Source organism: Ailuropoda melanoleuca, chromosome 2 (genome assembly GCF_002007445.2).
Source record: "Ailuropoda melanoleuca isolate Jingjing chromosome 2, ASM200744v2, whole genome shotgun sequence".
In the NCBI taxonomy this organism is placed as follows: domain Eukaryota; kingdom Metazoa; phylum Chordata; class Mammalia; order Carnivora; family Ursidae; genus Ailuropoda; species Ailuropoda melanoleuca.
In genome coordinates, this window is record NC_048219.1 from 95,277,955 (window position 1) to 95,292,339 (window position 14,385).

The 14,385-nt window shown below is 38.9% G+C and overlaps 1 protein-coding gene across 1 annotated transcript in view; it reads right to left on the reverse strand.

Annotated features, from left to right (window-relative positions):
* The window catches only part of CNTNAP5 (contactin associated protein family member 5), an 820,239-nt gene that overhangs the window by 60,567 nt on the left and 745,287 nt on the right, over positions 1–14,385 (reverse strand). The window contains exon 20 of the mRNA XM_034654380.1: positions 5,997–6,127. Coding sequence (XP_034510271.1) covers positions 5,997–6,127 — 131 coding nt within the window. The remainder of the gene's footprint in view (positions 1–5,996; positions 6,128–14,385) is intronic.

Here is a 14,385-nt window from a genome sequence, read left to right on the forward strand (position 1 = left end):
AAAAATATTATTATTAAAAAAATAAAATAAAATATGGTATTGTTGACCAAAAATAAATAAATAAATAAATAAATAAATAAATAAATAAATGGTGCTGGGAAAATTGGATAGCTATATGCAAAAAATGAAACTTGACCACTCTCTCACAACATACTCAAAGATAAACTCCAAATGGATGAAAGACCTCGATATGAGACAGGAATCCATCAGAATAATAGAGGCAAACACAGGCTGGAACCTCTTTGATATCAGCCACAGCAACTTTTTTCGTGACACATCTCCAAAGGCAAGAGAAACAAAAGAAGAAATGAACTTGTGGGACTTCATCAAGATAAAAAGCTTCTGCACAGCCAAGGAAACAGTCAAAAAAACTAAGAGACAGCCCACGGAATGGGAGAATATATTTGCAAAGGACACCACAGATAAAGGACTGGTATCCAAGATCTACAAAGAACTTCTCAAACTCAATACACGAGAAACAAATAAACAAATCATAAAATGGGCAGAAGATATGAACAGACACTTTTCCAATGAAGACATACAAATGGCTAACAGACACATGAAAACATGTTCAAAATCATTAGCCATCAGGGAATTTCAAATCAAAACCACACTGAGACACCACCTTACACCAGTCAGAATGGCAAAAATTGACAAGGCAGGAAACAACAAATGTTGGAGAGGATGTGGAGAAAGGGGATCCCTCTTACACTGTTGGTGGGAATGCAAGTTGGTACAGCCACTTTGGAAAACAGTGTGGAGGTCCCTTCAAAAATTAAAAATTGAGCTACCCTATGATACAGCAATTGCACTACTGGGTATTTACCCCAAAGATAGAGACGTAGTGAAGAGAAGGGCCATATGCACCCCAGTGTTCATAGCAGCATTGTCCACAATAGCTAACTTGTGGAAGGAGCCGAGATGCCTTTCAACAGATGACTGGATTAAGATGTGATCCATATATACAATGAAATATTACTCAGCCATCAAAAAGAACGATTTCACAAAATTTGCAGCAACATGGACGGGACTGGAGGAGATAATGCTAAGTGAAATAAGTCAAGCAGAGAAAGACAATTATCATATGGTTTCACTCATTTATGGAACATAAGAAATAGGAAGATCGGTAGGAGAAGGAAGGGAAGAATGAAGGGGGGGTAAACAGAAGGGGGAATGAACCATGAGAGACTGTGGACTCTGGGAAACAAACTGAGGGCTTCGGGAGGTGGGGGTTGGGGAACTGGGATAGGCACATATTGCATGGTGCACTGGGTGTTATACGCAAATAATGAATCAAGGAACATTACATCAGAAACTAAGGATGTACTGTATGGTGACTAACATAAGATAAAAAAAAATTATTAGAAAATAATAAATAAAATTAAAAAACATAAAATTTCCAGTTAATTGTTTTGGGGGACTATCATTTTATCATTGATTTCTCACTGGTTTCCTATTATCATTCATTAGTGGATGGCCTACAGGATAGCAATATTTCGGAATTTGTTAAAATGATCATTCTCTGAATATTTCATAGGTCTTTGAAAAGAATGTGATTTCTTCATATGCAGAGTCCGAGTGTTGCATATTTAAGGCTGTTAGGTTAGTATTATATCTGCTAGGTTAATTTGAATGTGGTATTTGTATCCTTCATGGCATTACTTATTTTGCCCTTAATTTACCTGTTATTTTCTGAGACATATTTTAGAGTCTCCCCATGTTACTGTGATTTCTCATTTTCTGTTATCTGAATTATTTTTTGTTATGTATTTCCTAGCTATGTTGTTAAATGTGTAAGAATCAGTGACTTACTCACTCTTGGGATATTATTCTATTGGACAAAGTAAATATTTTGGACAAAGTAAATATTTCTTTATCCCTTTAAAAAAAAGTGCCTAGTGCCTCCTTCTTTATAACTTGTTGAGCTGGCATTTTGCTAAGGTGGTTTGATTGTTTAATGTCATGCATGAATTTTAAATAGGAACACTGAAGTTCACCTCCACCACCAGGGCATTTTGGGGGGCAGCTGTACCCTAAGAAACACTAGCCATATTACAATTCTCAAACCATCTCCAGGAATACTTGCTCCTGATTGTGGGCCCAGTCTCCATGACCTCCTTCTTAGCATCACAAAGAAAGACAGGAGAAGGAATAGCAACTCAAGGCCTGAGTATGGTGATGACTACCTGCCCTCTCTCTCTCTAACCAGCTCTGAGTAAGGCCTATACCCTGCTTCACAGGGCCTAAAGGCAGGAAGGAGCTTACCCTTTTCTGTTTTTACTGAACAGTTTGTTCTAAGCAGAAAGGAAAAAGAGATCTAGGATAAGAGGGGTGGGGGTATCAGAGGTATCAGGGAGGTAGGTTGTGTTGTGTTACTATGTCAATAAACTNTTCTTTAACTTATTTAAAATTATTTTTAGGGGCGCCTGGGTGGCACAGCGGTTAAGCGTCTGCCTTCGGCTCAGGGCGTGATCCCGGNAACTGATTTAAAATTATTTTTAAAAAGTCTCTGTTCCAGTTTTTTTTTTCCTGCAGCCTTAGTGTTTTGGAAATAAAATGTTCTCAACCAACATGTGCTTTTCATTCACTATTAAATTGATTGGTGGAAATCCATTTTATGGTAAGAGAAGGAAATACCTCCTATTGTTCTCTCACTGACCTGTTTGTGTCTTTCATTTGTGGAAAAGAATACAGGAATTATAAAGAAGGAAAACTGAATCATATATACACACGCCCACCAGAATGCATCCTGCATGTCCCATCAGTACCTCAGTCAAAAGATTCAAACGAGAAGTCANTAAAAATAAAAAATAAAAAAAAAATAAAATTATTTTTAAAAAGTCTCTGTTCCAGTTTTTTTTTTTTTCCTACAGCCTTAGTGTTTTGGAAATAAAGTGTTCTCAACCAACACGTGCTTTTCATTCACTATTAAATTGATTGGTGGAAATCCATTTTATGGAAAAGAGAAGGAAATACCTCCTATTGTTCTCTCACTGACCTGTTTGTGTCTTTCATTTGTAGAAAAGAATACAGGAATTATAAAGAAGGAAAACTGAATCATATGTACACACGCCCACCAGAATGCATCCTGCATGTCCCATCAGTACCTCAGTCAAAAGATTCAAACGAGAAGTCATCATTCCCATCCCTTTTATCCTTCAATCTTTCACCAACCCAAACTTTCTCCAAAGATGTGTCTCCCTTATTTCAAGAGTAAATTCTAGAGGGAAGCTTATTATATTATAATCACTCAGGGATTTTCTTTTTTTTACCACATATTGGACAATTATTCTTGAACTTCTACTCAAGCAAGAAAACTAGTAGTCAACCTTGACTTCTCCCATAGCCCACATCCAAAAGGTTGCCCGATGCTACTGATGTTACTTCTATGACATTTCACATTCTCCATCTTCATGGTTCCCCCAGTGCACTAATTGAAACCCTCATGCTCTCTTTCTGACTGGCCTCTGTCTTATGTCTCATCACTCCCAAATGTGTATTTCTGTGCAGTGATCACAGTGATCCCCTGAAAATGAATTTCTAACCACACTACTTCCCCTGCCTAAAATCCAATGGTTTCCCTTCACTTTCCCACAGGGCCAATTTGATCTCCTCCACATAATACATTAAGCCCTGTAGAATTCATTAATTTCATTCATAAATATTAATTGAGTACCTGATGTATGTTAGGCACTGCTTGGTAAAGTGGGGGTTCTATGATAATGAAAACAGAGAAAAAAATCCCTATCCTCTAGAGAAGTGAGAGGACAAAAAATTAGATAAATAAATAAATTATATTGAATGTTAAATTGTGTTAAGCACTGTAGGGTAGAAATCAAAGAGCTAGTTCTCTGTATTAAACAAGGTGATCAAAAATGGCCTCACTGAGAATACCTTTCTGAGTGAAGTCCTGAAAGAAGTGAAACTAAGAATGTAGATATATGGACAATAGCATTCTAAGAAAAGCATATTCAAGTATGTTCAAGAGCCCTGAAAACAGCAAGGAGAACAAAGTGGAATGAGTAGAGTCAAAGAAAATACTGATAGATGAGAAGTAACATGGGAATGGAGCTGCAGATGCTGGGTCATGGAGATTCCCTTAAGCCTCTGCAAGGTCTTTGGCTTTTACTATACATGAGAAAGAATACCACTGAAGTGTTTAGATGGAACAGCACCACCATCTGATTATGTTTTAATAGGATCTCTCTGGTTGCTGTGTTGAGAACAGGCTGTAGGGGAACAAAAGTGAAGGAGGGATCTGTCAGTTAAGACGCAAATGTAAACTGTAATAAACCAAGGAAGAGATAAGGGTGGCTGGGGTGGGTTAGAAGCTGTTGATCAACAGATGTTTCCTGTAAGAGAGGAGAGATATCAGAGATGACACCATAATGCTTAGACTGAGAAGTTGCAAGAATACGGTGAGTGTAGACACAAAAGAAATGAAGATGAGTCCTGGGATGCTCCACTTCAGACTATGATGGGAGGGTAACAAAAGAGAAGAGAGTGAGCAACCAGCAGGTACAGAAGAAACATCAGGTCAAAGTGATGTTCTACAAGCTAAATAAGAATGTGTCTCAAGAGCAGTGGCATCACTGTGTCAAATGTCAATGGAAAGACAAGTAAGGAAAAGACGGCTAGATTCTGTAAGACCATTTGTGTCTTGAGAACTATAATTTTAGTCCAAAACAGAGACAAAAACTTAATTGGTTTAAGAAAAAGGAAGGCAATTTGGAAGACCAAATACATAAACATTCCCAACGTGGGAGATAAACCGAAAAAGAAAATGGGACAGTATATGACGTCAGACGAGAGAGAGGTTCCCTCCCCTGACCTAGAGAGTGCTTTCTGTCATGTTGTATTGTGTTGTGTTGTATTGTAATTATGTTTCTAATGCATGCAATCCTTGTATGTTTATGCTATGAGAAGCCATTCAACAGAACTGGGAAATGTTGACAAGGAGGGGAAAGATGTAGATGCTGAAGTGATGTTCTTTCATGGGGTATGAGACCTGTCCCACAAGTCGTGGATTCAGTCTTAGAAGCCCTGCTTGCTCATATTCACCAACATGAGGGAGACAGAGTGCCTGGACACCAATGCATGTGGGTGGGTAAATGTGGTAGCAAGAGTATGCAGGTATCTCTTCTGAATGCTACATTTATCACAAGAAAGAAGAAAACAAAGTCATCTTGTACAAGTGAAGATGGGTTTGTAATTGTTGGGGTATAAGGAGAAAAAAGATTTAAAATTATCATTTAGGAGATCAGGAGAGTGTTGGATTAAAAAAAATAAGAGGTGATTGAAGGGCTCACTTGAGGTCATGATTCTGAATAAGATTATCTGGGCTCTGCCAGTTCTCTGTTGTCTGTGCCCTCACCTGATCCCTGCCTTTTATACCAAGACCCCTGGAATTCCAGAGTGCCTGCCACACACTACACTCTTCAGGACATCTCTGCTGATTCTCACGTGGACCCACCATCTGAGCATTTCTTTTCCTCTTCTCCATTTAGCTAATTCCTACTCACCATCATGACTCAGTTTATTCCTAACTTTCTCCAAGAAACAAATATTGATGCTCAGAAGAGATCAGTGACCTCATCTGTGCTCCCATATCAAATGTGCACATTTCTACCCTAGCCCTTGCCAGTGTCTTGTGATTTGTGTGTCTTATATTCCAGTTCAGGGTTATCAAATTTGATCAGGCTTCAGAATCACCTGCTACCCCCCTTTCAAAAAAGTTTTGATTAAGTAGATCTGATACAAGGCTCAAGAATTTGCATTTCTAGTAAGGTCTCAGGTGATGTTGATGTTGATGTTGGTAGGAAGAAGGGAACACATTGTAGTTCAATTTTGTCTAGTTCTTTAAAAGCTGAAGTCAAGTGTGCTTGATGTCTATCCCCAGAACTTGGTTGCACACTTGGTTCAGGGTAGCAGCTCAGAAAATTTTACTGAACAGCCAAAGCACATTTGGCTGAATGAGAAGAAGAGAAGTAAGGTACCTGAATGGTAAGCTCTCTTCCCTCCCGGTTAATGTTCAAGTGGTGCATCTTTCTGTTGGCAAAGTTCTCTGCATCAGTATTGAAAACCTGGGTTTCTTTCTTGCTTAGCTGATAGCGAACCTGTAAGCTTCCTTGAAAAAAAAATAGAAATTAGAATTAAACATAGGATTCATAAAATGCAAAAATATGATCAGATTGTCTTTTAGTTGATCATTATTGTTTTCTAGGAATCCATGTCTCAATCCTTCCATTATTCAAATTTTAAAAAATGCTGTATTACTATAGTATCTGGGTCCATATGGAAAATCCTGTGTATGGGTACAAAATTAGTGTGTGTGTGTGTGTGTGTGTGTGTGTGTNGTGTGTGTGTGTGTGTGTGTGTGTGTGTGTGTGTGTGTGTGTGTTTGGAAAAACATAATGTCAGGTTGGAAAATAAAATAGCCACAAGTCTATTGTGTAACTGGATTGTCAAAACTTTAATAAGATAGAATCCTTTTCCATTCTCTCTTCAATTCCTACCACTTCTTATAATTCCTTTTCTTCCTAATTGCTTTCATGGAATTTCATAATACATAATGTGAAATAAGATTATAAAATCATCTAAGCCAGAATAGAAGAAAAATGTTTGGCCTATGAGACCGATACACAATTGAATCAGTTGATACAAGAACCTCTACAGCTAATGGTGGTTTCCCTGGTTTGCTCTCTCCTTTCTGCTCTAACCATTGCATATTCCCAAATATTGTTTCCTGATTATTATTGTTTGGGTTTTTACTACTTAAAAATGAATAATAGCTCTGTAGCAGTAGCATATTTGGTACTGGGAGGAGCTGAGCTATGGTGGTGGTGCAAATGTGCAGGTATAGGGCAAGGGGACCTGGCCACAGAGAGTCTATGGTAAGGAAACAGCCAGTGTGTGCACTAGTGGGTTGTCGGGTGGCATGCTCTTCCAGACTCCTTCCAATTCTAAGAATCTGGGTGTTTTCACATTTAATTCAACCCAATAAACTAAATCAGCATGTGATAATTATACGTCAATTATGGTGATGAGTACCACATTCCTTGGGGGTATTTGGATTCTTGCCATCCCACTGCCTGGGTAATTCATATACATGTACAGATTCTGCATACATATCCTGTATGCATTTGTCCATTTTAAAAATCACTCTATTTTATACATCTCTTTGCCTGCTGCACAATTATGCATCTTACATGTTAATAATCTCATAGGAACACTGTCTATCAAAGTATTCTGAAGCTTCCCCATCATCACATCTTATGTCTAAAATACTTCAACCAGTTCTTCTAGAGCCATACAAATACTGACCTCAATTTCTTAGGAGTTTTGATGCAATCAGTATCTTCTGCTCCTACAGGCTCTGTGCTCATCTCTACCCTAACAGGTACTGGGCTGTGTTATTTGTATACTCACCTGTCTCTTACACAAATCTGTAAGCTCCTTGAGGATCTGCATAAATCTTAGATTCCCTGTGTCTGGACCATGGTAAATACTCAGTAAATTTGAAAGGAAGGAAGCAAGGAAGGAAGGCAAGGAAGGAAGGAAGGAAGGAAGGAAAGAAAGAAAGAAAGAAAGAAAGAAAGAAAGAAAGAAAGAAAGAAAGAAGAAGGGAAGGAAGGAGGGAGGGAAGGAGGGAGGGAGGGAAGGAAGGAAGGGTCGACAAATTCAATGGGGTTTAGAAACTTTCTACATCTAAAGAAATAACTCCTCTGAAATAGTACAAATCTAGGTGATACATTTTCTCAATAAATCCAGAGACCAATGAATTATTCTTTAGAAACTGTTTCACCTTGGTATTTATTGGTTCAAAGTTGGGAGAACCTCTGGAGAGTATGAGGAGTGGCATTCCTAAGGAACTGGGTGATTCCTGAAGGCCCTGTCTAGAATTTAGTAGTGTCTGCACTAGTTTATCCTCCCGCTTCTGAGGCTGTGATGTTTCAAGGAATTCATTCAGGTTTTGAATCCAACCAACTGCCTTGAACATTTTGTCTCTCATTACTATTTAGGGTTCTATCTCTTTCCCATGCATCTGGATTTGCCTTATATATCTAGTCCAGTGGTTTTCAAATTGGTTTCAAATTAGAACACTTTCTGGGTGTCTGGCTGGCTTAGTTGATAGAGTGTGCAATTCTTGACCTCAGCGTTGTGAGTTTGAGCCCCATGCTGGGTGTAGAAATTACTTAAAAAAATAAAATATTTAACAGAATAGAACACTTCATTCAAATGAAATCTAAAGTGAAATTTACAGAAAACAGAAGAAAACACTGGAGCTTCTTGAGTTGAAGAGTGGGAGGTTACCTCTAGGAGGCTGTTGCCACTGTCCTCTCCCCCTCCACTCACCTTTACCCCACAACCTCTTGTTGGCCAAAAGAACTCTTTGGCCTCCTATGAGCATAGTAGAAATCCTTGCCTCTTCAAAGTGACAACTCAGCCTACCAGGATTTGGTTACATCTGTCTGGACAGCTTTGTATCACTCATGTGCACCCCATAAGACAATCTATAGAGCAGTCTCTCCCTGCAGTCCTGACAATTGGGACCCTGCACTCCAAATACCCATATGCCCATAGATTTGACAAGCTTACAGTTGGATTTATCTGGGCTTTAAATTGATCAGTGACAGATTCTCTCTGTACATATCCATGTGGTTGTAACTGGCTGAGGAGAGAGATCTTGAGGTTAAGGAGAAGCCATGCTCCCTTTGGGAAATGTTGGACTTATTTTCTTTCTTTTTTCTTTATTTCTTAAACAACATATATTTGTTTTCTCTGGACAATAGTTCTGGATGTTAGAAGTGCAAAATGTTTTCTTAAAGCCTCTACACTAGAATGCTTTCATTCCTCTTCTTAGCTTCTGGTGGATGCTGGCAATCTTGGCATTCCTTAGCTTGTAGATGCATCACCCTGATGTCCTTTGTCTTCATAGGACCTTCTCTCTGTTGGCCCTATTTTCAAATCTGCTCTAATATCCAACAAAGGATACCACATACCATTTAGCAAGTCATTTTATTATTCATATCCTGCTTGACAATTGTCTACTCATAATAATGGAAAAATATGAAGTAGAAACTCAAAATTGAAAAGTCCAAATAATATCTAGTTGAATTCCTTGAGTTGGGCCTTAGGGTAAAGATTCTTGGATCTCAGTTATTCAAAAACATCAGTTTGTTTTCTTTTCTCTTACCAGTTCCCACTTTTTCAATCTTCATACTGCACTGTCTTCCACACTGCCATTAGTGTGAGTATTATAGCACATATTCAGTCATGTGACTCTAGAACTTAAAAAAAAATTCTAAGCCTCCTTAATTCTACATGATATATTCCAACTTCTTAGCCTGCTGTATGAAGCCTTTTTTTTTTACCTTTCCAACTTTATCACATACATATTTTTTGTATCTGAATTATACCTGAACACTCAGCATCTGTCCAAATAATGCCCCTCTTTACCTCTGTGTGTTTTTCTTTTCCTCTGCCTCTTCATCTGCCTGGCAAGTTCCTCCTTATTCTTAAAACCCAGCTCATGCTACCCAGATCTTCACTGACCCCTAAGACTGGCATATTTTTTTCTTTTCCTGTATTGCCACTGTGCTCACTTTTAGTAACAAACCCAATTTTCATATTTATTTTGTCTTTCCTCTTGAATTTAAAGTCCCCTAGGAAGGATAGTTGCTTATTCATCTTTGTGTCTACAAAGGACAACACAGGATTTGCTATCTTAAGTCTCCAGAAGATATTTTTTGAATAAAGATCCACTCTGGAGAATTTTATTACTACTCAACCAAAATTATAAACTAAAAATTATTCAATGCCTAATGTGTGCCAGGTACTAAATAAACAAATACTTACAATATTATAGTTCTACTTTTAAGAAATTTATAATCTAGTTGAAAGCAAAAGCAAGGTCATACATGCCTACTATATTTTAGACATTTAATCCTTCCCTAAAGATACTGATTTTCTTTTCTTTTTTAAAAGTATTTTATTTATCTATTTTTAAGAGTAAGAGAGAGAAAGAGACAGAATGAGTTGGGGGGGGTGCAGAGGGAGAAGAACGAGTTGGGGGGGTGCAGAGGGAGAAGCAGACTCCCCACTGATCAGAGAGCCCAATGTGGGGGTAAATCCCAGGACCCTAGGATCATGAGCTGAGCCGAAGGCAGACGCTTAACTGACNCAGAATGAGTTGGGGGGGGTGCAGAGGGAGAAGCAGACTCCCCACTGATCAGAGAGCCCAATGTGGGGGTAAATCCCAGGACCCTAGGATCATGAGCTGAGCCGAAGGCAGACGCTTAACTGACTGAGCCCCCCAAGCAACCCTAAAGATATTTTCTTTCTTTCTTTCTTTCTTTCTTTCTTTCTTTCTTTCTTTCTTTCTTTCAGCTCCATGCCCAGTGTGGAGCCCAACGTAGGGCTTGAACTCAAGATCCTGAGATCAAGACCTGAGCTGAAATCAAGAGTCAGACACTTCTTAATCCAGTCATCTGTTGAAGGGCATCTTGGCTCCTTCCACAATTTAGCTATTGTGGACAATGCTGCTATGAACATTGGGGTGCATATGGCCCTTCTCTTCACGAGCCAAGATGCCCTTCAACAGATGACTGGATGAAGAAGATGTGGTCCATATATACAATGGAATATTATTCAGCCATCAGAAAGAATGATTACACAACATTTGCAGCAACATGGACAGGACTGGAGGAGATTATGCTAAGTGAAATAAGTCAAGCAGAGAAAGACAATTATCATATGGTTTCACTCATTTATGGAACATAAGAAATAGGAAGATCGGTAGGAGAAGGAAGGGAAGAATGAAGGGGGTGGTAAACCGAAGGGGAATGAACCATGAGAGATGTGGACTCTGGGAAACAAACTGAGGGCTTCAGAGGGGATGGGGGTGGGAAATTGGGATAGGCTGGTGATGGGTATTAAGGAGCGCACATATTGCATATTGCATAGTGCACTGCATGCTATACGCAAATAATGAATCATGGAACATTGCATCAAAAACTGAGGATGTACTGTATGGTGACTAATATAACAAAATAAAAATTATTAAAAAAAAAGATTCAGACACTTAACTGACTGAGCCACCCTGGTGCCCTAAGATACTGATATTTTTAATCAAATCCTCAGATCAGGAAATAGATTTTCAGGGAGGTTAATAACTACACAAATAAATAATAATAATAATGATAAGAAGGAGAAGGAGAAGAAAAGATAGAGAAGGAGAAGAAGATTCAAACTCAGAGGTACAGAATTTTAAAGTATATGTTTCCTCCACTATAGCACCCTGACTCCAAAGAGATGTGTGGTGGGGTAGATGGATGAGTGGATGGACAGAGAAGTGGATGGTGGACCAAAGGGAAAGGTAAATGATTTTACAGAACATACAGAATACACATTTTGTGAATTCAAAATGATAATGTTGTATGTAATCGATCAATCACTGAATTCTCCTGAAACCAATAGTGCACTGTACCTTAACTAACTAGAATTTAAATAAAATCTGAAAACAAAAACAAAAACGATGAGCAGTTAAAGGGTTGAGTTAATAAGAAAGTGTTTTTCAGAGAAAGAGGTTTGCTGGAGGAAGTTAGAAGTTAGCTAGGAAAACAAAACAGAACAAAATATAAGGTGATATGCTTATGCAGTTGTAGAGATTTAAGAACAATGCTGCTGAATTTTACCATGCTTGAAGCAGTAAAGCTGTAGTCCATTTGTATTGATGAGAATATTAGCAGACATGCACTCAACCAACCTTCTCATTCTGAAAATGGAAAAACTAAGACCCTGCACCTTGAGTGGGAACTTAGAAGACATTAGTAGAGAAAAGCCGGGCAGAGAAGTCTCGTGCTAGAATGACAATGAATACAGACTTGTTCTTGTAAGGAGGGGTCCCATAAAGGGCTTTAGATATATGTGTGACTGGTCTGATGTACAAAAACTGGAATCTTTTTTTTTAAAGATTTATTTATTTATTTATTTATTTATTTATTTATTTATTTGACAGAGATAGAGACAGCCAGCGAGAGAGGGAACACAAGCAGGGGGAGTGGGAGAGGAAGAAGCAGGCTCATAGCGGAGGAGCCTGATGTGGGGCTCGATCCCAGAACACCGGGATCACACTCTGAGCCGAAGGCAGACACTTAACCGCTGTGCCACCCAGGAGCCCCAAAAACTGAAATCTTAAGAAAGTTAGCCTGCACCCCCTGTGTGTATGCCCAATCTAAATGGTCTCACAAGATTAGTTCTCACAGATCAAAAGAGACACCCATGGAGGTACTGGACCATTGCTGTGGAGTCCATTTTTGTATTTCTGTCCACAGAATATTGTCAGTTTCTTGCTTTATCATTTCCTTTGAAAGCAGGAGCTTTTCTACAATGTTGAATCTTTTCCATTCCCTATCAGTCCCTATTACTCCAACTTTAGCTTCTACGAATCAGACCGTTCTTACCAATTAGCTTCTACTCTATCCTCACTGTTCACCCGGTGGCACCACCCATCCACTCGTTGCTTATGTCAAAACTGTAGGAATCATCCCTGTTTTGTTGGTTTCCTTCACTAGCACCCCTGTATACGTGATACACACGCAGGTCGTCAGGAACCATCCGGTCTCCAGAAAGTAAATCCTGCATCTCCACACTTCTTTCCAGCTCAACCACCACACCCTCATTTAATCTATCCCAACACTCACTTGGACTATTGCAATGCATCTAAAGTCATCTCCAAGATTCTAGCCTTACTTCTTGTTTCCCCACACTTATCCATTCTCTACACATCAGTTAAAATAAACTCTTGAAATTTTGATGCCACTGATTAAAATATTTTAATAGATCCCCAATACACTTGGAATAAAATCCAGTGTATTTGCCATGGCCTTCAGGATCTTAAATGATCTTCTTCTATACCTCTTTGATTTTATTACATTCCACATTTGCCCTTGCTCACTAAGCTCCAACTACTATTTACCTACTGTATGATCTCTTACGTGACAAGTTCATTCCTGCGTTAGAGTCTTACACTTGCTTTTCTCTCCACCTGGAAAGCTCTCTCACAGATCTTTGCCAAAAGGTCTCTCCTCACTCAAGGATCCGATGTGATCCATCCAGTCATGCCTTTTATATCCATACACACCTATCTTAGCACCTCCATGTAATAAGGTTTTCCAAACTGTTGTCATGATTGATTAGTGCATCATGGAATCAGTAACAGAATTCAATATTTATTATTGCTAATAATGTCAACATCTACCTAATTGCAGTTAAAGCATCTCACTCTCTGAATACAATCTCTCCCTTTCTGTCCCTCCCTTTTTTCCCCTCTATTTCTCTTGTGTTTGTGTGTGTTCAGTTAGCCACTGTATAGTACATCATTAGTTTTTGATGTCATGCTCTATGATTAACTAGTTGCGTATAACACCCAGTGCTCATCTGGCACCCTTCCTTTAATTTTTGGATTCCCATAATCCCTAGTGCAAGAATTAATCTCACCAACTACTTGATGTTTCTCAGCCCCTTCATATCCTCTTTTTTCCTGACCCAGTTCAAACTGCCTGGGCCATCACTGTAAATCATCCTCTCCTTCAGGGTCTTAATTCCCTTGGCCATTCTTTACTGAATGGACATATTTGCTTGCAGAACTGTAACTACTAAAATGCAACTGGTGATTTCTCTACTTCCACCCAGTTTAGCTGGCAAAAGACAATCAAATAATGCAGATTGCTGGTAGGCCTTTCAGATCCATCCACAACTTCAAGTGGGTCTTTCTTATGTCCCCTCTGTCTCAGTGCATTTACTAAGTCAGTGCACGTGCTGGCTCAGACAGTTCTTTAATGTCTTCTCTTCTATCCTCTGGCCCCCTACTCTGCATTCTTCCCCACTCTCAGCTGATGCCTCCTGCTCCTCCAAGAAAACTGAAGCAACCAGAAGAGAACTCCTACAACCTCCTGCTGCCATATTTACTAACCTATCAATTTCTAAACCCATATATTCTACCTTCTATTATTTAACTTAGATAAACTGTCCATGACCTCTCCTAATATCATTTTATGCATTCCTTCTCATCCTTCACATGTACTTGAAAATATCACTCAGGATCCCCCTTCCTTTACAACTTTTTTGTTTCTTCCTCTGTATTACTTCATTACCATTAGCATTTTTCCTATCTTAAGGAGAAGAAAATGAAAAGAAAAGAAAACTCTTCAACCTTTTTAACTTTAGCCATTGCCATATTTCTCTGTTCTCTTCTGGTCTGCAATAAAACTCCTGAGGCTTTATCTATATTTCCTGTTTCCAATTCCTGTCTCCCATTTACTTTTAAACTCCCTCCAGTAGGATTTCACCCCTGGGTCTCTACTAGAACTTCTATTGCTAAGG